The following is a 22,586-nucleotide window of genomic DNA, read 5'->3' on the forward strand; positions in this document are numbered from 1 at the left end:
TTGTGCACAACTATAAATACTACATAGGTCAACCGGATATTGAACGAGGTTGAGTCCAGGAGCTGGGCTTCAGTCTGTGGTTGCCAATGAGAGTCCAATATCAATGTAAATGTAAATGTAAATGTAAATGTAGTATACTTGTAAAGCGCACAGCTGCCCCAGCAACGGGGCGTCCCGGCGCTGTATAACTCTGGGGAACCCGTCCTGGCTTTCCCTGTGGGATGGTCCCTTGCTGGGAGTCCCCAAGGTGGAGCCAGGCATCCCCGGAATTGGTGGGGCCGTTGTGGAGATTAGGCAAGCTAATGCCCAGAGTTGCCGAGTGGAACCCCTGATTAGAGTAAGCACCAAAGCGAGAATTATCAAGTCCGCTGACCAAGGTCCACGACCCTGCCGCGTCGGGAATTGAACCCTGGTCCCATGCTGACTTCTGCTCTCAGGCCTGCCGCCTCTAACCAGTGAGCCACACTACTCCACAATGTAATGTCTGATTCCTTCCTTAACCGCACAGCGTGCTGGGACTCAGTTTGTTAAGACACCTATGCCATAGATGCATGTGAACCTTGCAGCCACACGTACCAATCCCACCCAATGTGACTGCAGCCGGCCCCTTGCCCGCAAGAGCTGAATCTGCCACTTTAATCTGCAGGTTGCACACTTGAACCCAAGTAAGGTAGCTCGCCAGATCAACGTACGTGCCACACTCAGGCAGATCACAGATTCGAAGCCGAGTAAAAGAGCGTGCCAAGTGCATGCATGCATGCATGCACTGTTGTTTACACAGCAGGTCACGACTGAAACTTCCCATTCATTGTTCCAGCTAACAATAACGCCTCAATAAAAAAGCCAAGAAGCAATGTGCATTCTTGGTGGGCAACTATTCAACATGAAAAAACGTCATCAGTGCACCCTGTCCCTGTTCGAACAGACAAAACAGGAAAATAATTTACTGGAAATCTGACAACATTCCCACAAAAGATCATTATTACATGGATTTTTAACTTGAGAACAGTACCTTAAACAAATATTAGAGCCAGAATGTGTGTCATTACACATGCACGATACTGCATAGTTAATCTTTGCTCTCTTTTAATTTTGGAGGCAGAAAACAAACTTGCTCTAATGGTGTACAGCATTACCGGATGGGGCTGAGTTCTGCAACCCGTTTTTTGTATCTCTGAAAGCATTAAATAAAGGGGGCACGCTGGGCCTGGCCTCACTATGAGTCGGGGAAGACGTGCTGACGAGAGGAAGGGCAACCAGGTTCTTGAAACATAAACCAAAGTGCTTTAAAGGAGCGGGAGTGATTAGGGATGAAATCGAGTGCAAATAAAATACTAATAAGTAAACTATCATGATTAATGGACTTTAGCGAACTGGTCAAAAGTCATCATCTTTCCTACTGAAGTCACTTTGAACCTGAGAAACGTCTTAAACACTATTGTCAAAAATATTTTCGGGCCTAATAACACCTACTACCATCCCTATATAAATGCTTTTTAATCTCAAACAAACTTTGCTTTCGACTGACTAGCATGGCACTGTGCCCTAATAATTATTGCTCTTGTGTGAAATGACAAACTGTCACGTGTGTTCTAAAGGAGAAGTTCGCTGCACCCCACTGTGAGAAACCGGATCTGTGTGTGTTCATTTGTCTAACTGTGGGAGTGCGGGTTTCTTCCCTAAGTGTGCTGTCGCCTCACAACATTCCTGAATCCTGAATCCGGGCGGGTGCATTTATGTCAGGGGGGAGAGGATGAAGGGCGAGCGGTGATGTAGAGGGAAGGAAAGACAGGAGCAGCAGCGACGGGAATCCAACAGAACAGATTGTGGGGCAGACACTGGAGGGGGCGTGATAAACGGGGCAGGCGACAAACGGCACGGAAGGGACAGAATTTCAATGGGTAGACCTGAGGGGCCGTCATACTTAACTGAGGAGTAATTAGTTGGCACTGGCAGGGTCAAATACAAGGGAGAAAGGTAGAAAAAGACGACGGGCAAAGGACAGGACGACGAAGAGGTTAGGAATGGGACCCAAAACAAGATGGGGCAGACCTGGGAGCGGCAAGTGTTACCTCTTACTATGACAGTGGTTCCCAAACTCTTTTGACCCGTGGCTCCCTTGACCTAATTGGCAGTTGGCTCTGGCTCCCCCCCCATTTTTTTTACCGATGGACGGGTGGGTGGGGATGTAAGCCCGACCTCGGTAGTACTTCCCGTTGCACTCTGACTGCCCCCTCTGTCCATGCCTGCCCCCACGCCCTCAGACTGCCCCTTCTGTGCATGCCTCCTTTCTTCATGCCCTGAGACTCCCCCTTCTATCCATGCCTTCTCCCTTCATGCCCTGAGACTGCCCTTTCCCCCATACCTGCTCCCTTTGTGCCCTGAGACTGCCCCTTCCCTCCATGCCTTCTCCCTTCGTGCCCTGAGACTGCCCCTTCCCTCCATGCCTTCTCCCTTCGTGCCCTGAGACTGCCCCTTCCCTCCATGCCTTCTCCCTTCGTGCCCTGAGACTGCCCCTTCCCTCCATGCCTGCTCCCTTCGTGCCCTGAGACTGCCCCTTTCCTCCATGCCTGCTCCCTTTGTGCCCTGAGACTGCCCCTTCCCTCCATGCCTTCTACCTTTGTGCCCTGAGACTGCCCCTTCCCGCCCTGAGACTGCCCCTTCCCTCCATGTCTTCTCCCTTTGTGCCCTGAGACTGCCCCTTCCCTCCATGCCTTCTCGCCCTGAGACTGCCCCTTTCCTCCATGACTGCTCCCTTCGTGCCCTGAGACTGCCCCTTCCCTCCATGCCTTCTCACTTATTAGAAATACAGCAGGGGAAGCTGAATTACCAAGATTACACTAGAGTAGACAGAACAGCAGGAAGCAGACTCCAGGTGTCAGTGGGGGAGAACCATTTTTTCTTATTCAGATAATCAAGTAGACATGTCCATGAAAGAAAAAAAGCCTCTGCTTGGATTTATGGTTGAATATAGGCACTGAGATATTCTATTCGAAGGACTATAGAAGATTAGTTCACACATCACTTGAGAAAACCCGCTTCAATAATGTGATGCTATCCGCTCTGGACAGCATGTTAAGCATCTGATTACACGAGCTGCGCACCCTACAGCAGCTGTACCACACTACATATCCCAGAATACAACTCTTCAAAGCAGCTGTGATTCAGAAAGAGGTTTTCATCAGCATCTCCTTCTGAGGTCCGACCTCGTTCCTTTCACAGCCGGTGCTGCAAGCACAGCCTGCCACCGATGTGGCGACCAGTAATGGCTAAAGCTGACCCTCAGCAGCCCCTCAGCTCCTTTTTACGTCAAGAGAGGTCTGTGCTCCCGAAGCAGTGAGGGGGCCTGACATGTGCTCCACCAGCACAATGGGTCCTGGTTGTTCGGAGACAGACGGCTGTCCGCTTGGGTCTGTGATTTCAGGCGGCGCACAGCTGAGGCAGGAGACCACGCTTCACTGTGAGGGGCACGTTGTTCAAACACATGCCAGATAAATGTGCATGCCTACATCTTCTCAGACAGCAGTAGTGAGTATAACCAGGTAACATTTATCCACTGTGATGGTGAAAGGAATGTGCTGTAACAGTGCACTAGACATGCACTCTGAAGAGCATGCATCCTGGTGTGAGACTGAATGCCTCGTGTACACCGGTAACGGTGCACACACAAACACACTGTTCTTCTTGTTAGAGCGCGCACACAGCCGCACACCAGCACTTAACAGGTCTTTAAAAGACCATTTGCATGTTAATTAGGCCTTACTGTTGTTTCACCCCTTCCAAGAGCCCCTGCAGCTCACCCTTTCCATTCCTGTTTCCTTAAAGCAGCGGATTTGACAAAATTATGCAGGTGTCATTTCTAAATTGTTAGTGCTGCCACTGAAATTTCACACATCGTGCCGCGGCGCCCCTGGCAACTGATAACGGCGCACCGGGGTGCCGCGGCGCACAGTTTGGAAACCACGGTACTATGATGACGCAGTCAAAAAACGCATACCGACCATTACCTCCTCTTTAGTCACTGCAGATCCCATGTACGGGACGCCTGAGGTGGTCGAGTCTGCGCAGACTCGAGTCCTGTTTCCCACCTGCCACACCCTTTCCCAACTCGTCACAGGGAGGGTCCCACCAACGCCCTGTAACGAGTTGGGAAAGAGTGTGGTGACAAGCTCCACTCCCTCTAATTGACGTGGAGTGTTAGGGATCCCCGGCTTGTTTTCAAAACGTCCGGGGCTAACTTAACCTCCACGCTATCAGGGGGTGGAGACTGCACCTCGCAGCTAGGTCTTTGCCGAGCTGAAGAGGTTCTCAGCCGGCAAGCACGTAGCCTTAGCGAGCAACAACAGGACAAGCAGGGTGAGACACGTGACGCAGCGACGTGAGGTCCATTAACAATTTAATGTAGATTTTCCTAGTTGTTATGACGGAAAGTCTTAATTTTATTAAAGACACGGAGGCGAGTATTATGCTTTCTTATCTTGCATTTATTATAATAGCAGCCAAGATAAGTGCAAGAACTACATTTCCCAGAGGGCCAGGCAACAACTGGGCCATGGGAATGAGAAAAAACGAGAACATGTCAACCAATGAGCAGTGACCACACAGATAAGAGTACACACTGACTGCGCAGCTTCCTCTTTTCGCTGAGAGACAGTCAGATAACAACAGAAAATAAAGGAAAAATAGTCATAACCAGTAAGAACGCCAAAGTCCAGGAGAAAAAATCCTTGATCACTGAAATCCAGAACCAAAGTCCAACGCAAGAAACTGAAGAAGGAGCTGGAAGGACCGGAGGGGAAATCCCAGCAGGAGATGAACGGAGCCTTTGAAGGGAAGATCTTCTATGATGAAGCCGGTGGTAAGGCAGGAGACGCTGTTGGGAGGGAGAACACATGTTAATAGTGTAGCGGTGGGATAATACTCGCCTCCGTGTCTTTAATAAAATTAAGACTTTCCGTCATAACAACTAGGAAAATCTACATTTTATGGCAAGACCGGAGGCTCCTATTATGCTTGTTTAAAGCACATCAATAACATCAGAAGCAACAGAATGAATAGGCTTACAGTAAAACATGCGGAAAATACTGTCATTGGACCAATCAGCTGATCTCAGAATGTCCTCTAAGCGGGAGCCAATCCAAAAGGCCTTGGAAGCCATGGCTCCTCTAGCCGAATGAGCTCCGAAAACAGAGACATCAATGCCGGCAAGGGACATAACCCAGCGAACCCACCTGGCGAGGGTAGGGGAGGAAACAGGAAGGTGGGGTTTACGAAAAGAAATGAGGAGTTGAGAGCAAGAGGGCGTTCTGAGAGCAGCTGTCCTTTGTTCATACATTTTCAAACACTGTCCCACACAAAGTTTGGGTTGATCAGGAAAATAGGGATAAAAAACAGAGTCTAAATGAGTCTTCGTGCGTCTGCGAATCTGGAACAGCACACCTGTAGGGGAAAATTGGCGAGCAGAAACATCCAAAGCCTTAACATCAGAAACCCTTTTGATAGACACCAAGCAAAGTAGCATAGTCAGTTTGGCCGATAACATTTTGAGAGACAAAGCAGAATTGGAGGGCCAACTTAAAAACAATTTAAGTACAACAGAAACGTCCCATAAAGAGGTATACTTAGCCAACGGTGGTTTAGAGCAGCGAACACCTTTTAGGAGGCGACAAATCAGAGGATGAGAGCCCACAGGCTTTCCATCAATTTGGGCGTGATTGAGGGAAATGGCAGAGCGGTAGAGGTTGACAGTGCGATAGGCCTTACCAGCACTGGCTTGAGAAGCCAAGAAATTGATAATAAGACCTAGAGGGGCCGAAAAGGGATCGAGAGACCTTTCCAGACACCAGCTTGTCCATAGAGACCAGGCGGATTTGTAGGCTTTGGAAGTGCCTGGAGCCCAGGCTTGGTCGATAAAGTGAGCAGCCTCTTGTGAAATGAGGATGTTAGGAGGGGAAGGCCGGAAACTTTCCAAGCCGACAGAGTGAGAGAGTGGTCCAGGATCAGACTGTGACACTCGCCTTGAGGATTGAGAAGAAGATCGTTGAAGGACGGCAGAAGTACAGGAAAATCCATCGCCAGTTCCGGAAGAGCGGGAAACCAGACTTGAGCTTGCCAGAAGGGGACTACCAGCACTAGAGAAGTCTCTTGACGGCGGACTTGTGCCAGCACTCTGTTGATCATTAGAAAAGGAGGAAAGGCATAGTTGAGATGACAAGACCAATCCTGGAGGAAAGCATCCGTGGCTAGAGCCAGGGGGTCTGGACGCCAGCTGAAAAATTGGGGCAAATGTGTATTGAGGCGAGAAGCAAAGAGATCGATGGAAAAGGGACCCCATAAAAGAGAAAGAGAATGAAAGACGGAGGGACAAAGCCTCCAGTCGCTGGAGTCGCGCAGGAACCTCGAGTGCCAATCCGCCACTGAATTGAGGTCGCCCGGAAGATACTCCGCTGTCAAGGAGAGATGATGAGCTAGACAGTATTCCCACAGACTTTTCGCTAAGTCTGCTAGAGGTTTGGACTTGGTTCCACCCAGATGATTTATGTAACGAACCGCAGAAACATTGTCCATGCGTAGGAGTATGGAACAGCGGATCCTGTCTTTTGAAAGACTTTTGATCGCAAAGGAACCAGCAAGCATCTCTAAACAGTTTATGTGCAGTCTGGACTCCTCTTTTGACCAGTCTCCTCCAGTCGAGACTGGACCACATCGGGCGCCCCAGCCCGATAGACTGGCATCTGATTCTAAAACAAGATCTGGGGATGTGGCGAAGATAGTGCGCCCGTTCCACGCATCTAAATGGTCTATCCACCATTGTAGCTCTGTGCGGGACTCTTGGTCTAGAGCGAGGACGTCTGAATAGGCTAAACCTTGGCGAAGATGCTTGATTTTTAGACGCTGAAGGGCCCGGTAATGCAAGGGGCCCGGAAAGATCGCTTGGATCGAAGAGGAAAGAAGACCGACAATCCTGGCCAGAGATCTGAGGGAAATGACGGAAAGGTGGAGCACAGAGGCAATCTCTGCCTTTATCTTTGAGATTTTGGATAGAGGAAGGCGTAAAGACGCCGCTTTCGAGTCCACAAGAAAACCCAGAAACTCCATGTTTTGAGAGGGAATTAGAGAAGACTTCTCGAGGTTTACAAGGAAACCCAAGTCCAGAAGAAGACACTGAGTGGTTTGGAGATCCGCCAGGAGACCCTGTTTGTCCAAATTCAGGATTAGAATATCGTCCAAGTATATTATGAGTCTGATACCCAGAGAACGAAGAAAGGCGACCACCGGCTTCAGAAGTTTGGTGAAGCACCATGGTGCAGAAGAGAGACCAAATGGAAGAGAGGTGAAACAATAAGTCACTCCTGACCACTGGAATTGAAGGAATTTCCAGTGAGACTGGTGGATAGGGACTGTAAGATAGGCATCTTGGAGATCCAAGCGGACCATCCAATCGTGTGGGCGAAGGGTATCCCTGAGGTGAAGGATCGTCTCCATTTTGAAATGACGATACACCACAAAGTGGTTGAACCATTTTAGATTTATTACAGTGCGTAATTTCTTGTTCTTCTTTTGGACTAGAAAGATGGAACTTAAAAAGCCTGTAGAGTCGTAGGGAAAAGTTTGAATGGCTTGTTTCTGAAGTAAGGATTGAATCTCCGTGGAGATGAGAAGAGCCATGTGAGTTGAAAATACAAGAGGAGGAGGGAAAGAGGTCTGGACAGGAGGAGAGTAAAATTCTATAAGATAGCCCTGAACGGTGTTGAGGACCCACGGGTCTACACTTATGGATTGCCATTTTGGAAGAAACTGTTTTAACCGACCTCCAACGGGAGGGAAAGAAGAAGGGCTTACCTTGTTGATTGGAGTTGTTGTTGTGGCGATAACCTTTGCGGCCCCTGCCGCGGAAACCACGTCCGCGTTGTGGGTAGAAGTGCGGCCTGTATTCTTGGGAGTTGTCGTAAACACCTTTGGAGCCTTGATTGTAGGGACGGCCGGAAGAGCGACCCCTGCCTCGTCCGGCCCGTCCAAAAACCCGAGGGGCGAAAGTCTTTTTGATAGATTGTTGAGCCTTGTCAAGAGAGGCAAAGGTAGAGACAAAGCGACTGATGTCGCGAACCAAATTCTCTCCAAAGAGAAGGCCGTTGGCCTTAGCGCCGGGATCCATAGGAGCTAAATTAGCCAACTTGGGGTCTAACTTGATTAAAAGACCCTTACGACGTTCATGAGTAATGGAAGCGTTGGCATTGCCCAAAAGGCAGAAGGCACGCTGGACCCACATGGAGATGTCCTCGGCAGAAAGCTCTGACCCCTCCAGACGGGCAGACTCTGCCATGTCAAAAATACGGGCCAAGGGACCAACGATGTCCAACATTTTGTCTTGGCATGTGGACCATGCCTTGTCAACCCCCCTTCGAGGGTCTTTACCAAATTTAGAAAAGAAGGTAAGTAGTGGTTGATCGATAGCAGGGACAAGGGTGATTTTATCAGGGAGGGCAGGTTTGGGGCATTCGGATTTTAATCTGGAACGCACAGCTGCCTCAAGAGGGAGACGCAGGCGGGCAGAAATGTATTCACCAACGTGATGGGAAGGAAGCCATTCAGTGGAGTTGGGATGACGGATGGAGGCCGGGTCAAACATAGGGAGACCCTCCGAGTCATAGACTGGATCAAAATTAAAGGAATCATTTTTTGGAAGTTTGGGGGGGGGTGGGTCAGTGACATCAAAGATATCGCACAAGTCGTCAGCATCAGGCATGTCGTCGTCAGTGTCCAAGATGGTGGAAATTACTAATTTCTGTTTGGGCGACTCTGCGTGCTTGGTTTTTTGTTTTCTCTTGCCCTCTGAACCGACAAACCCCTCCTTAACAGGAGGCCTGGGAGGCACATCGTCCTCATCCATAGGCGAGTAGGACTCGCTAACCAAAGTTGACGCTTTTTTAGCCTTTTGCACAGAAGCAGAGTTATCCACATTGCGTTTTCTGCTATCCCCCGCAGATTGGGCCAAAACCTTGGACAACATGCTGACCATTGTGTTCTCCATGTGCTTGGACATTCTCTTCATGGAGACTTCAACTGCCTGGTCGACAGAATTATTTATAAACCTGTGAAGGTCCTGCTTGAGAGACCCTTTGTCAATGTTAGAGGGTGTTTCCTCAGAAGAACTGTCGTTTTCCATTATGGAGAAAGAATGGCAGGAAGGGGTTAATGAAAAGTTGAAGAGAAGGGCGTGAACAGGGGCGTGTGCGGAGGCGGGCTGACTCCGGGACACAGCGCGAGGGGAAACACAGAGGGAAGAGCTCCGACGTGCGCAGGAGCAATTGTGGAGAAACGGTGAGTAAACGCGGTGAAATGGGGCCGCTGAGAACAGCTCAGAAGCGGGAAACAGCCTGCGCGAGCAGCGCGAGGAGCGCGAGCAGGCGATACCAAGCGGGAGGGGAGGGGGAAGAGGAGCCGGTAAACAAAACCGGACCAAGGGAAAAAAGCGCGACTAGCGCGAACACAGAGGCGCCAAAGCGCGAGTCTAGGAAACAATAAGGAAATACAACAATTGAAAAGCAATAGCAATGCATAGAAATATACAAATAACAGTAGTAAAATGTGAGCAAAGATAAGGGTACACTTATCTGACTGCGAGCAGCAAGAAAAGAGGAAGCTGTGCAGTCAGTGTGTACTCTTATCTGTGTGGTCACTGCTCATTGGTTGACATGTTCTCGTTTTTTCTCATTCCCATGGCCCAGTTGTTGCCTGGCCCTCTGGGAAATGTAGTTCTTGCACTTATCTTGGCTGCTATTATAATAAATGCAAGATAAGAAAGCATAATAGGAGCCTCCGGTCTTGCCATAAAATTAATACTACAGTGGTGATACATATCGGTGAATGTGGGGCATACAGCGGAGCTTGTAAATCATGGGTATTTTTTTATAAATAACTGCTGAGCTAATCCAGCAATGTAACGGGGGCGGAGCCCCGACGCCCTCATAGAGACACCGCCACTAATACTCAGCATCCTAAGCTGCCCTTGTCCTGCCCGTTGTCCGGCCCGTTGTCCTGCACCTACCAGCATGGATTCTACAGACCCGCAGGCTTCTATGTTTGCCTTTGCTCTGCTTTAGCTCGCAGATTAGAATTGGATGTGTAGAAATAATTATAGTTATGTATTTTCTAAAGTACAGAAAACAAAAATGCTTTGCCTGAATATTCTTAATTTAAATCATCTGCCTCCAAATGGTCACAAAAAAACTTCGCCAGGGGGATTTCGGCAAAAGGAAAAGGTGGTGCTGATAAAAAAATAAAATGAATAAGTCTAGAGAGGGTGTGGAATCCGTCCAAAAAGGATTTAAAAATGAATGTTTTCTTCATGACGAAGCATGGTGATGAGTGTGAGTTAGCAGGTTTCATTGTCTTTTCAATGCATTCCTCCTGAGGGTATTTAGAGGTAGAATAGTGAGGGAGAGGCACCCTGAGTCATGGAGGAAAAACAGAAGGAATAGTGCTCCTGGGGGAGTTTGTGCAAAGTCCTCTATCTCGGGTCGATGCCTGGGAACAATGTAGATCACCAACAATGATGTGCCAAGCCCTCGGAAGGATGCGCCAATGGAATAAGATGGCAATACTAGGCACTTACATGGCACCCATCTGAATGGTACACAATGTAGAGACCGCTGAATATTTAGTTAAGTCAGCCCCATTCTGTTATCTGAAGGTTACAGGGAGATGCAGCAGGTGAACAAACAGTAAACTAACTACCTCAGTAAAGCCACAGTGCCTTTACAAAATCGAGAGAGAATTTACAGTCGGGGTGACTTTTTGTTAATCTTTCAGGTAACGGGCCCTGCCTTGGTTACAGAAAACCCAACCAGCCCTACCAATGGCTCAGCTATAAAGAGGTGAGGAACTTCATGATCCAGTGTTTCTTCTCTTTCTCTTTGTGGAGTTAGGTATGTCTGGCTGGCAGATGACATCCTTTTACTTTTTCTGTTCACAGGTGTCAGACAGGGCTGAGCTCGTGGGCTCAGGTCTCATCTACAAAGGATGCCGGCCATCTCCAGACCAATTTGTTGGCATCTTTGCTCAGAACCGTCCAGAGGTAAATGAAGAGTTGATGTTAATTAGCAGCAGTGATTGCCATCTGCCAGCGTGAAAGGTACCAATTAGATATCACGAGAAATCTTTTAATGAGGTGCTGTCGGTCAAGAAAAGCCCATGAGGACAAGTTTTCTCAACGTGCCATCAAAGTGTAGCTTGTCTGCCATAATGTGCCATCAAGGTAAAGACAGATGGCAAACGCCCTATGAGGTAGCCTGGAGTGTGTCTGCCATAACGTGCCATCAAGGTACTGACAGATGGCAACTGCCTTATGGGGTAGCCTAGAGCGTGTATTACATAGGGAGGCTGCCCATAAACCCAATATGTCTAAAAGGCAGGTGTGGCGTGACGAGAGCCAGAAAATTGCAGGCTGTGTCTCGCTTGATACTGTGGCACACAGACCCTATAAGGTGAAGCAGGCAACCTCCCACGGTGTCGACCAGAAAGGGCACCGTTACATTTTCTACATCAGGCTCTTAATTAGGGGTGGGCAGAATTTGCGTAGTCGCACTACGCAAAGCTCCACAAAACGGTTAAAAATCTCCGCGAGCACGCAGAGTACCGCAAAAACGCAAAATTGCTTGTTCCACCCTTTTTTCTGTTTGCCAATGCTCTTTGCGCGCTCGGGGGAAATATCTAGCGAACACGTATTTGGAAAGCGCAAACAAGCAACAAATTCCGTGAAGCCAGGATCATGGAATTTTTGGCAATTCCGTGTTCTCCACGGAATGCGAAATTACCTAAATTCCGCGAGCGGACCAGAATTTACCGCCCAGGCCTACTCTTTATGTAGATGTGTATTTTTCTAAATCTTTTTTTAAAGTTATCTATCGACCTCATGTTAATATGTTAAGACAAGGTCTACTGAGGGCAGACAAAACAGCACTTTACCTAGGGCTGCAAAAAAGTTCAGGATCTCTGCTTGTGCCTCTTTTGCAGTTACTTCAAGTCCATCAGGGGCCACATTGCACAATAAGCGCATTTTTATTGTTTGCGCCGGGCGCACCTTTTAAAAAGTGGGCCCTGCGGAAACAATGAAAATGCGCCCAATTACGATGAATGCGCTGCCGGGCCCTTTCTGTAATACAGCCCCAGATGCACTGTACTAGTGAAAAAGCAATTGCCTTATGCATCAGCACAACTCATTGCATAGGATCGTTTATCAGTGGTTTGGCAACAAAGGCTTTCTTGTCTTTTAAAACAAAAAAGGCACAACCATAAAGAGGGAATGTGAATAGCTAACAAGTTGCTGGGGGTGGATTGGGGTCTGATTTGCCTTCTTTTCTTTTATGAGACTAAGGCATTTACCTCCACCACTCTGACAGACTACTATGAGATTCATTACGATGTTAGTCTGACTTGAGTCCGGCGACATTGTAGCAGACTTGGGTCCCCCTGACAATAGGTCGGCGGCTCCGCATGCTGAATTTGGAGGAAACATCCATTGGACAATTGTAGCTTGTGCGGCGGGCGGAAAATGCCCACAGTACAAGCTCCAATTGTGAAATGAATGTTTGTAAATATCCCTGCCATACGGGGCACGGATGTTGGGGGGCATCACAGGTGCCCCCCAGGCCTCATAGCAGAGGCTGCGGGGGGACAGGGGCCCTGCTAGGGCCCCCAAAATTCCCTTTTCGTCTGCCTTTCCATGGCGGTCAACCGCCATAGAAACTGTTAGACGGACCGGGAGGGTCGGCCGAGGGTACGGGGAGAGGTCTCCGGGGAGAGCCGTCTCCAGTGAATCGTACAGACAAGTAACTTCCCCCCCACAGACGGACACCACACAATGATAAAGTTCAACGATACTTTATAGACAATTCTTCAAGTACGGTAGAATGGTACAAGGAGGTCTGGACTCAGGGGTCCCCTCTATTCTGGTCTCTGTTTGAGAAAAGGGTAGCGGGACAGTCTTGTTACCAAAACGATGGAAAATAGCTCTCAATCCTCGAGCTCGGTGGTGTAGATGAACGGGCCGCGGCGGAGCCAGCAGGTCCCGAGATGGATAAGGCAGACGACGGTCCGCGGCAGAGCCAGCAGGTCCCGATGAAGGTGGTGGTTACAAACGGTCCGCGGCTACGCCAGCAGGTCCCGACGATGATGAAGGATAGGGTGGTTCCCAAAGCCGCGGCAGCGCCAGCAGGCAAGACGAGGGTGCACAAGACAGAGCTACGGCAGCGCCAGTAGTCCGTCAAGGATGAGTTCTTCTTTGCGTCTCTCGACTCCAAGATACAACTCCCGTCCTGCTCTGGAGCTGCCCCAGTTATAGGGCTGGTGTGCTTTGATGTCCGGACCCTCGCACTTGGAGGTCGGGAGGTCCGGGATGAGGGGGTTCAGACACCCAGCAGGGGGGTGGAGCCAGCGTCCGGGGAGGCGATGGGCGAGCGGCACTTGGCGGGTGAGAGCCATCGACACCTCCTGCTCCCATTGACTGACCAAGTAGCCCGCTCACCTCCTGGGTGGATGTTGGTGCCGGAATGTCTGAGGCCTGGCCAGGCCCAGGGTTGAGGTCGATCGGGGGCCAGGCGGCCTCGTGGTGGAGTGTCCAAGATGGCGCCCAGGATGGGCGCGCAGGCCGGTAGTGGGTCGGCCTACGGGGTCAACAGGTTCGAGTGTAGGGGTCCCTGCGGGGACGGTGGACGTGCAATGGTGGTGTGTGGTACTTGCGTGGCTGGTTCGGGCCTGGTTGGGCCGGGGGAGAGCGGCCCTTCATGTGGCCTGTCCAACATGCGTCCCCCCCAGCTGAAGGCGGGGAGAGTTACCCGTTCTCTTGGGGACTCTTCGCGTCGAGGCGGAAGAACCGGGACAGGCCATCTGCGTTGGCGTGATCGGGCCCAGGCCGATGTTCAACTGTGAAGTCCATCCCTTGTAGGGAGATGGACCAGCGTAGTAACTTCGGGTTTTCCCCCCGCATCTGCATCAGCCACTGCAGGGGTCGGTGGTCGGTCTGTACCCGAAAGGGTGTGCCAAAAAGGTAGGGCCGGAGCTTCTTGAGGGCCCATACCACCGCGAAGGCCTCCCTCTCTATGGTGCTCCAGCGTTGTTCCCGTGGTAGGAGTCGCCGGCTGATGAAGGCCACCGGCTGGTCATGGCCTTCGGTGTTCACTTGGGACAGGACTGCCCCAATGCCATGGTCGGAGGCATCCGTCTGGACGATGAACTCCCGGCTGTAGTCGGGGGCCTGGAGCACAGGGGCGGAGCACATGGCGGCTTTCAATTGTTCAAATGCAGCTTGACACTCTGGGGTCCAGTTGACTTTCTGGGGCTGATTTTTTGACGTGAGCTCTGTGAGGGGCCTCACGATAGTACCATAGTCTTTCACGAATCTTCGGTAATAGCCCGTGAGGCCCAGGAAGGCTCGTACCTCGGTCTGGGTAGTGGGGGGCTGCCAGGACTGGATGGCGGCAATTTTTAGCTGCAGAGGGGCCACCAGGCCGCTTCCCACCTGGTGCCCGAGGTAGGTTACAGACCCTTGCCCAATTTGACATTTGCTGGCCTTGATCGTGAGGCCAGCTTGCTGAAGGGCGTGCAGTACTGCTCGGAGGTGGTGGAGGTGCTCGGACCACTGGTTGCTGTATACAGCGATGTCGTCTAAGTAGGCGGCGCTGAATCCTTCGAGCCCCGCCAGGACCTGATTGACGAGCCGTTGGAATGTTGCTGGGGCATTCTTCATGCCGAAGGGCATGACTGTGAAATGGTAATGGCCATCGGGCGTGGAAAAGGCAGAACGTTCTTGTGCCCGGGGTGTGAGGCCGATTTGCCAGTAGCCCGCCGTCAGGTCGAAGATACTGAGGTAGCGGGCAGCTCCCATGCGGTCGATTAGTTCATCTGCCCGGGGGATGGGATGTGCGTCTGTCCTGGTGACCGCATTCAAGCCCCGGTAGTCGACGCAGAACCGGAGTTCTGGTGTGGTGCCGGGGGCAGCTGCTTTGGGGACCAGTACTACAGGGCTGGCCCAGGGGCTGTCTGAGGGCTCGATGACCCCGAGCGTGAGCATTTTGGCTACTTCCTCCTGGATGCAGGCCCGTACCCGATCTGGCACGCGGTAGGCCCGGTGGCGGATAGGGGGGCTGTCCCCCGTGTCCACATCGTGCGTACACCAGGAAGTGACCCCTGGGGTGAGGGAGAACAGGCTGGCGAATTGTGATAGGAGAACTTGGCACTCCTGGTGTTGCTCTCGGGTGAGGGCCTCTGAGAGTCGGACCCCATCTACGGAACCGTCTTTCTCCCGCGTTCGTAGGAGGTCCGGGAGGGGCTCGGAGTCCTCTTCAGCCCCATTGTCTGTGGCCATCAGGAGGCTGAGTTCTGTCCGTACAAAGTGCGGTTTCAGTCTGTTAGCGTGGAGGACCCGGAGGGGGTTCCGGGAAGATTCCAAGTCGATGAGATAGGTAGCCGGACCCTTGCGCTCGACCACCTTGAAGGGCCCTGTCCACTTGTCTTGTAGGGCGCAGGGTTCGGTGGGGGACATCACCCATACCTGTTGCCCAGGTTCAAACTCGATGGAGGAGGCATTCCGGTCATACCACCTTTTCATGTCCTCCTGACTGGCCTCTAGGTTGGCTTTTGCTAGTTCTCGGAATCGCCGGGTCTGGTTGCGGAGTGTTAGGAGGTAGCGGAACACATCTGGTGGGTTCTTTAGAGGGGGCATCTCCCAGCCTTCCTTAACTAGGCTGAGCGGCCCGCGCACGGGGTGTCCATACAGCAGTTCAAATGGGCTGAAGCCCAGGGACTTCTGGGGAACCTCTCGATATGCGAAGAGAAGGCACGGCAACAGTACATCCCACTGGCGACGGAGGGGCTCTTCCAACCCCCCGATCATCCCTTTGAGCGTGCGGTTGAACCGCTCAACGAGTCCGTTTCCTTGAGGGTGATAGGGGGTCGTGAACCGGTAGGTAACCCCGCACTGTTGCCAGAGAGATTTCATGTATTTCGAAATAAAGTTCGTGCCTCTGTCACTGACGACCTCCCGGGGGAAGCCCACCCGGGAGAAGATCCCCATCAGAGCCCGGCCGACTACCGGGGCTGTCACAGTCCGCAGGGGAACAGCCTCCGGGTAGCGGGTGGCGTGGTCCACTAGCACCAGGATGAATCGATGGCCTTGTTTTGTGCGCGGGTCCAGGGGCCCTACGATATCGATTCCGACCCTCTCGAACGGGGTGGTGACCACGGGAAAAGGTTGCAGGGGGGCTTTCAGTTTGCGGCCGCTCTTCCCACTGGCTTGGCACGTGGGGCAAGATCGGCAATGCTGGTGTACATTGTCCCTCATTTTGGGCCAGAAGAAGTGGGTCACCAGGCGGCTATAGGTTTTGTCTTGACCCAAGTGTCCTGCCAGGGGGACATCGTGGGCCAGGTTTAGCAGAAAGTCTCTAAAACGGAGGGGTACCACTAGGACTCGGCTGGCCCCCAGCTCCGCGATCCTTTGCTCACTGTACAGCAGATCATTGTCCCAGTAGACCCAGTGAGTTCCGGAGGTATCCCCTGCGCTTTGGGCTAGCGCTTGCTGGCGGAGTCCCTCGAGGGACGGACAGGTCCTTTGTTCTTGGCGAAATTGTTCTTGCGTGGGCCCCCCCTCTTGAGGCCACTGGTCGAGGTTAGCGAGGTCTGGAGGTTGAGCTGGTTCGGGGGGGACGTCACGGTCGGTGGTTTCGGCGGGGGCGACCGGAGGCGGTGGCGCCGGCCATTCGAGTTCCTCTGGGCGGGGGTTGGCACGGGCGGTCATGGACCGGGTGGTGACGCACGCCCAGTCCGGGACGCCCAGCATCCCCAGGTGCTCTTTTCGTTCGACTGCTGCCCATGGAGAGCTTTCCAGGTCATTACCCAGGAGGCAGTCTACGGGGGCATCATCTCGGACCGTCACCTTCAACATGCCGGAGACCCCTCCCCATTCGAAGGGGACGCAGGCCATCCGACACAGACTTTCTGAGTTATCGGCTGAACGTACAGGGCAGAGAATGTTTGGTAAGTATTGTTCGGGGGTCACCAGGTGACAGCGGACGGCTGTTACACTGGCCCCAGTGTCACGAAGGGCTTCCGCCCGGCGTCCATTGATGCCCACCCATTGGCTGTACTTCTGGGTATTAGCGGGTAGGGGGACCCGCGGGACCATGTCTCTCCCCCCTAGGCAGGCGAGAGCCATGGCGGCTGGCTCCCATTCTTGGTGTTCCTGTTCATATTCTTCTTGTTCCTCTGAGATCCGTTCCTCCCCCAGAGCAGCAGCGGCTACTTGGCGGGGTCTTGGGCTCTGGTACTGGGGGCAGTTTGGGTCGTTTGCATAGTGTCCGACTCGTTGACATCGATGGCAGGTAACATTGGCTCGAGGTCCCGGTCGCGCTGGGGTGCTGCCCCGGTTGGACGGGGGGGTGGGGCTGATAGTGGGGGTGACCGGAGCGTTGCTTCTTCCGCGTCCTTGGCCTCCACCTCCTCGGGGACGGTGCTGACCATTGTTGTTCCGGTTCTGTTCGGAGGACCCATTTCGACTCACTCTGGTGATCTCCCACCGGTCAGCTTCGGCTGCGAGCTGCCGGGGATCCGTTAACTTGCTGTCGAGGAGGTGCTGGCGAAGTTCAATGAAGCAATTGTTCGACAGATGCTCCCATACCATAAGATTGAACAGTTGTTCGTAGGTTGTGACCTTGCTTCCTTTGATCCAGCCCTCGAAGGCTCGGCTAAAGTAATTGACATAGTCCACCCAAGTTGTACCTGGGATGCGGGTGCAGTCTCGGAACCTCTGACGGTACATCTCGGGTGTGAGGCCATAGCGGGTGAGGAGTGCCGCTTTCATATGGTCATAGGAGGTCATCTGCTGGTCCGGGAGTTGCAGCAGGGCGTCGCGGCCCTCATTGAGGAATCTCCCCCACAGACCGGCCCCCCAATCGCTTCTATCGATCCGGTGTGCAGTCATAGCGATTTCATAGGCCTTAAACCATTGCTGGATGTCGTCCTCTCGGAAGTATTCTCGAACGACATCCTTGGGGATGTGTACCTTCTTCTCTGTTGCCCCTGGAGTGTGGGGTTGCTCGGGCACCCCTGTTTCTTTATTCTGTTTGCGTAGGTCGATTTCAGCTAATTTCCGTTCATGTTCATATGCCAGTTTCTTTTCCTCGAGCTCCCTTTGTCTCTGTTTCTCCTCTCTTTCTTCTCGGAGACGCAGGTGCTCTAAGTTGATTTTCTGTTCGGCCAACTTTAGTTCAACGTCCATTTTGAGCCGGGCCATTTCCAGCTCGTGTAGTCGGGTTCTTTCTCGTTCCTGGATCTCGCCTGGCGAGAGACCCGTTCTTCGCTCTTCAGGGGCCATGGGGGTTTGTGCTGTGATGTCTTGATCGGGGGTTCCGGCAGCCCCGGTTTCTGCCCAAGATTCCAGGGCCTGCTTAAAGTCATCTTTGGTATTTAGTCCGGTGGTAGCGATACCTAATTCGATACAGAACTGTTTAAGTTCACGATGGCTGTACTCGCCCAATTTCTCCATCTGGAATTTCTCCGTTGATCCGCTTTCTTTAGTTGACATCGTGATTCGCCGTGGGGTGAGCTACTCTCTGTACGGTTTATGCGGTGATTCGGATCCCGTCGCTGGCCACCAATGTTAGACGGACCGGGAGGGTCGGCCGAGGGTACGGGGAGAGGTCTCCGGGGAGAGCCGTCTCCAGTGAATCGTACAGACAAGTAACTTCCCCCCCACAGACGGACACCACACAATGATAAAGTTCAACGATACTTTATAGACAATTCTTCAAGTACGGTAGAATGGTACAAGGAGGTCTGGACTCAGGGGTCCCCTCTATTCTGGTCTCTGTTTGGGAAAAGGGTAGCGGGACAGTCTTGTTACCAAAACGATGGAAAATAGCTCTCAATCCTCGAGCTCGGTGGTGTAGATGAACGGGCCGCGGCGGAGCCAGCAGGTCCCGAGATGGATAAGGCAGACGACGGTCCGCGGCAGAGCCAGCAGGTCCCGATGAAGGTGGTGGTTACAAACGGTCCGCGGCTACGCCAGCAGGTCCCGACGATGATGAAGGATAGGGTGGTTCCCAAAGCCGCGGCAGCGCCAGCAGGCAAGACGAGGGTGCACAAGACAGAGCTACGGCAGCGCCAGTAGTCCGTCAAGGATGAGTTCTTCTTTGCGTCTCTCGACTCCAAGATACAACTCCCGTCCTGCTCTGGAGCTGCCCCAGTTATAGGGCTGGTGTGCTTTGATGTCCGGACCCTCGCACTTGGAGGTCGGGAGGTCCGGGATGAGGGGGTTCAGACACCCAGCAGGGGGGTGGAGCCAGCGTCCGGGGAGGCGATGGGCGAGCGGCACTTGGCGGGTGAGAGCCATCGACACCTCCTGCTCCCATTGACTGACCAAGTAGCCCGCTCACCTCCTGGGTGGATGTTGGTGCCGGAATGTCTGAGGCCTGGCCAGGCCCAGGGTTGAGGTCGATCGGGGGCCAGGCGGCCTCGTGGTGGAGTGTCCAAGATGGCGCCCAGGATGGGCGCGCAGGCCGGTAGTGGGTCGGCCTACGGGGTCAACAGGTTCGAGTGTAGGGGTCCCTGCGGGGACGGTGGACGTGCAATGGTGGTGTGTGGTACTTGCGTGGCTGGTTCGGGCCTGGTTGGGCCGGGGGAGAGCGGCCCTTCATGTGGCCTGTCCAACAGAAACACTGATGGAAAGGGCCATCATAATCCCTATCGTGGTGTCCTTATTGTAGGGATAACATTCTGATCGCTAGACCAACAGGCTCCTTGAGCCTATTGGAACAGCAGCGGGCGGTCCCTCTGCCTGATACCTCGGCCCACCACATCGTAATGTGGCGGGTGGATCACAGCAGCAGATTTTCGGCTGGACCCCAACCGACGGTCAGTCGGTTGAGGTCCATCTGACATCGTAATCGGCCCCTTAGTGTCACATTTAGTCATGACCGCCCACCCAGACATGACCGCCCACCCAGCAGTCATCTCTATACATTGAAATCAGCCACCTTCTAGGCAGTTCCATTCAATGTACACAATGTTCAGGGGACGACCATTGTCATTTTTGACAGCTGCTCACTAAACTTTTTACATTTTCTTGTTTTACAGAAAGAAGCTTACAAAACCGGAGTTTGTTTCAGAAAAATTACTGTTTATTAATTTAATGAATAAACCAATCATGATTATTTTCTTGTCCCTCCCCAGCAAGTTTTTCCTGCCAGTGAAGGACAGAGAAAAATACGTTACACCGCCTATCCCAAACAGGGCAGGAGGTGTAAACTCTTTCCTTGCTGGCCTTACATCCAGCCACGGCCCATGGAGGGAGTTCCGTGGGGCAGAAAGGCAGGGCGGGGGAAGGGCAGGGTGGAGGGTGCTACACACCGGAATTTGGATAATGTGAGGTAAGTAAACAATTTAATAAATAAAACGAATTTCGTAGCGCGCCCTGCATCGTATTTTGAGATGCAGGGCGCGCTACGAAATTTGTTTTATTTATTAAATTGTTTACTTACCTCACATTATCCCTATTCCGGTGTTTAGCAACCCCCACCCTGCCCCTCTCCCGCCCCGCCTTTCCGCCCCACGGAACTCCCTCCACGGGCCGCAGCTGCTTACATCGTCAGTTTTCCGTCGACTGATCCAACAGGAGTTCTGTCAATGAAAAACGTACAGTATGCCCATCTCTAAATGAGGCGAATAGACCAAGGGTTTGGCGGCCAGGGTACACTGGTCGTCAAACTCTAAATTGGGCTCTAAAACGTTTTTTTTATAATCCCACCAGGTCTCTGTACGGGGCTGTGGTTCAGTTGCAGTTCTCCTGGCTTTTGCTGAGGGAAACAAAACTCATCCACCCCACCAAGCTGAGCAGTTGAACAGAGCCAGGCCTCACTCTTTCTGTGATCCGTTATTGAGCAGGACTCCTGTAGAGCAGTCCAATACCACTGGCCACTAAAGTACACTTTTGAGGTCCTTTTAATGTTTCTATCAAAATGACTGTTCAGGGCAGTGTATTCCCTCAACATGCCAGTGCCGTCTGAAGGAGTCACACGCATACACTGGGCTCACATGACGGCTATGGGGGACCCCTCACGTCAACCTCAGAATGCTCCTTTCTCAAGCCCTGGAGAGCAGGCTGCTTTGCAAAACCCCTACCAGGGGCGAGTCCACCTCCCCCTCCCCTGAGCTTTGACTGTGTCCCTTTACCTTAAATTATACCACTTGACAACGTGCTTTGGTGCCTTCTCTGCCAGAGAGGGTTGAGTGGTTTACCCTAGGCCCTATGCCCCTTCTTTAATCCCCCTCCCCCGGCCGCTCGCCAACTCGCCCCCAGATTGGAGGTGCCATGGCTTGCCCCTTTTTCGCGGGCTTCCGTGACGGGGTAAGGGTGGCGTGTTTCCCGCCCCGGCGGCGTTTGTCTCGGGCCCCCATCAGGTCACCTTCCCCGGCCTGGGCTTCAAGCCTTCCATAAGGGTGTGCCTCATCAAGTCATGAATCCATGAGACACACTGCAACTCAAATTGCAAGCAAGCTATATTTACAAGTGTTACAATGCCTTTATCATGATATAAATACTTAAAGACCTAAGAGGGAGGTGGTACAGGGATCAGTCTACTGGGTAAGTAAAGGATGCTTTTATGATGAGCTTGGTGGACTTCACTCTGGACCAGCTGGGGCTTGGGGTAAAGCCACCTGTCAGTTAGTGTGTGAGTGTGGTTTGTAGATGTCTTGGTGGGATCAGGCTGTGAGCTGCTTACATCACAGGTGTTCATGGTGAATTTAAGGTTCATAATTAGCTGTTGTTGGATTGTCTGGTGATTATAAGATGAATAAAGATGGCCGCTTTTTCACAAGTATTGATAGTGTTTATGGAAGAGCCCTGTCGCGTCCCACAGTCTCACAGACATCTAGGCGCTGTAAGCGTAGACTCAGTCGCAGATGTTGGGTGTCTGACCTTGTTGGTAATAATGTTCTCTGCTTCCCCCCCAGTGGGTCATCACAGAGCTCGGCTGCTACACGTACTCCATGGTGGTGGTTCCGCTCTACGACACCCTAGGCCCGGAGGCCATCGTCTTCATCGTTAACAGATGTAAGTGGACATGTGTTTATTCGTCGACACGCCCTCTTCAGGTGTATTTCTGTTGTTCGTATGACTAACTGCAACACTAGATCCCCAACAGCCACTTCCTGTTTACCCACACCTTGCATTCTGATCTGAGTTATACTATGGCGCACCTCGGAACTAACAAACCCTGAGCCGCAACTCTACCCACAGGCTAGGTCTGCTCCACTGAAGAACCGAAAGAAAAACCTTGAACGGCCCTTGTGCACACAATTATGTAGATAATAGACTATACTTGATCAAGTTATTTTTACTTCTCAGATCCTTCTGCCTGCTACAGGCACAAGCTCACAGGTCAAAGTTTGCAACACATATTCCACAGAATTACAGCTTGACTTTGCACGCTGTTTTACCCTGTGCACAGCTGTTTGGTTATGTGAGAAAAAAATATAAAATTATGTTTAAGCACATGAGTACTTTTGAAAAGATTCCATGCAGCTGCTTACTG

The 22,586-nt window shown here is 52.0% G+C and overlaps 1 protein-coding gene across 4 annotated transcripts in view; it reads left to right on the forward strand.

The window, feature by feature from the left end:
- ACSL5 (acyl-CoA synthetase long chain family member 5) overlaps positions 1–22,586 on the forward strand; it is a 248,611-nt gene that overhangs the window by 111,033 nt on the left and 114,992 nt on the right. For all 4 annotated transcript variants that reach the window (XM_078643777.1, XM_078643778.1, XM_078643779.1 and 1 more), the window contains 3 exons: positions 10,813–10,877; positions 10,976–11,077; positions 22,006–22,105. In XM_078643777.1, coding sequence (XP_078499903.1) covers positions 10,813–10,877; positions 10,976–11,077; positions 22,006–22,105 — 267 coding nt within the window. The remainder of the gene's footprint in view (positions 1–10,812; positions 10,878–10,975; positions 11,078–22,005; positions 22,106–22,586) is intronic.

The sequence above is a fragment of the Lissotriton helveticus genome, chromosome 5_1 (genome assembly GCF_964261635.1).
Source record: "Lissotriton helveticus chromosome 5_1, aLisHel1.1, whole genome shotgun sequence".
NCBI lineage: Eukaryota > Metazoa > Chordata > Amphibia > Caudata > Salamandridae > Lissotriton > Lissotriton helveticus.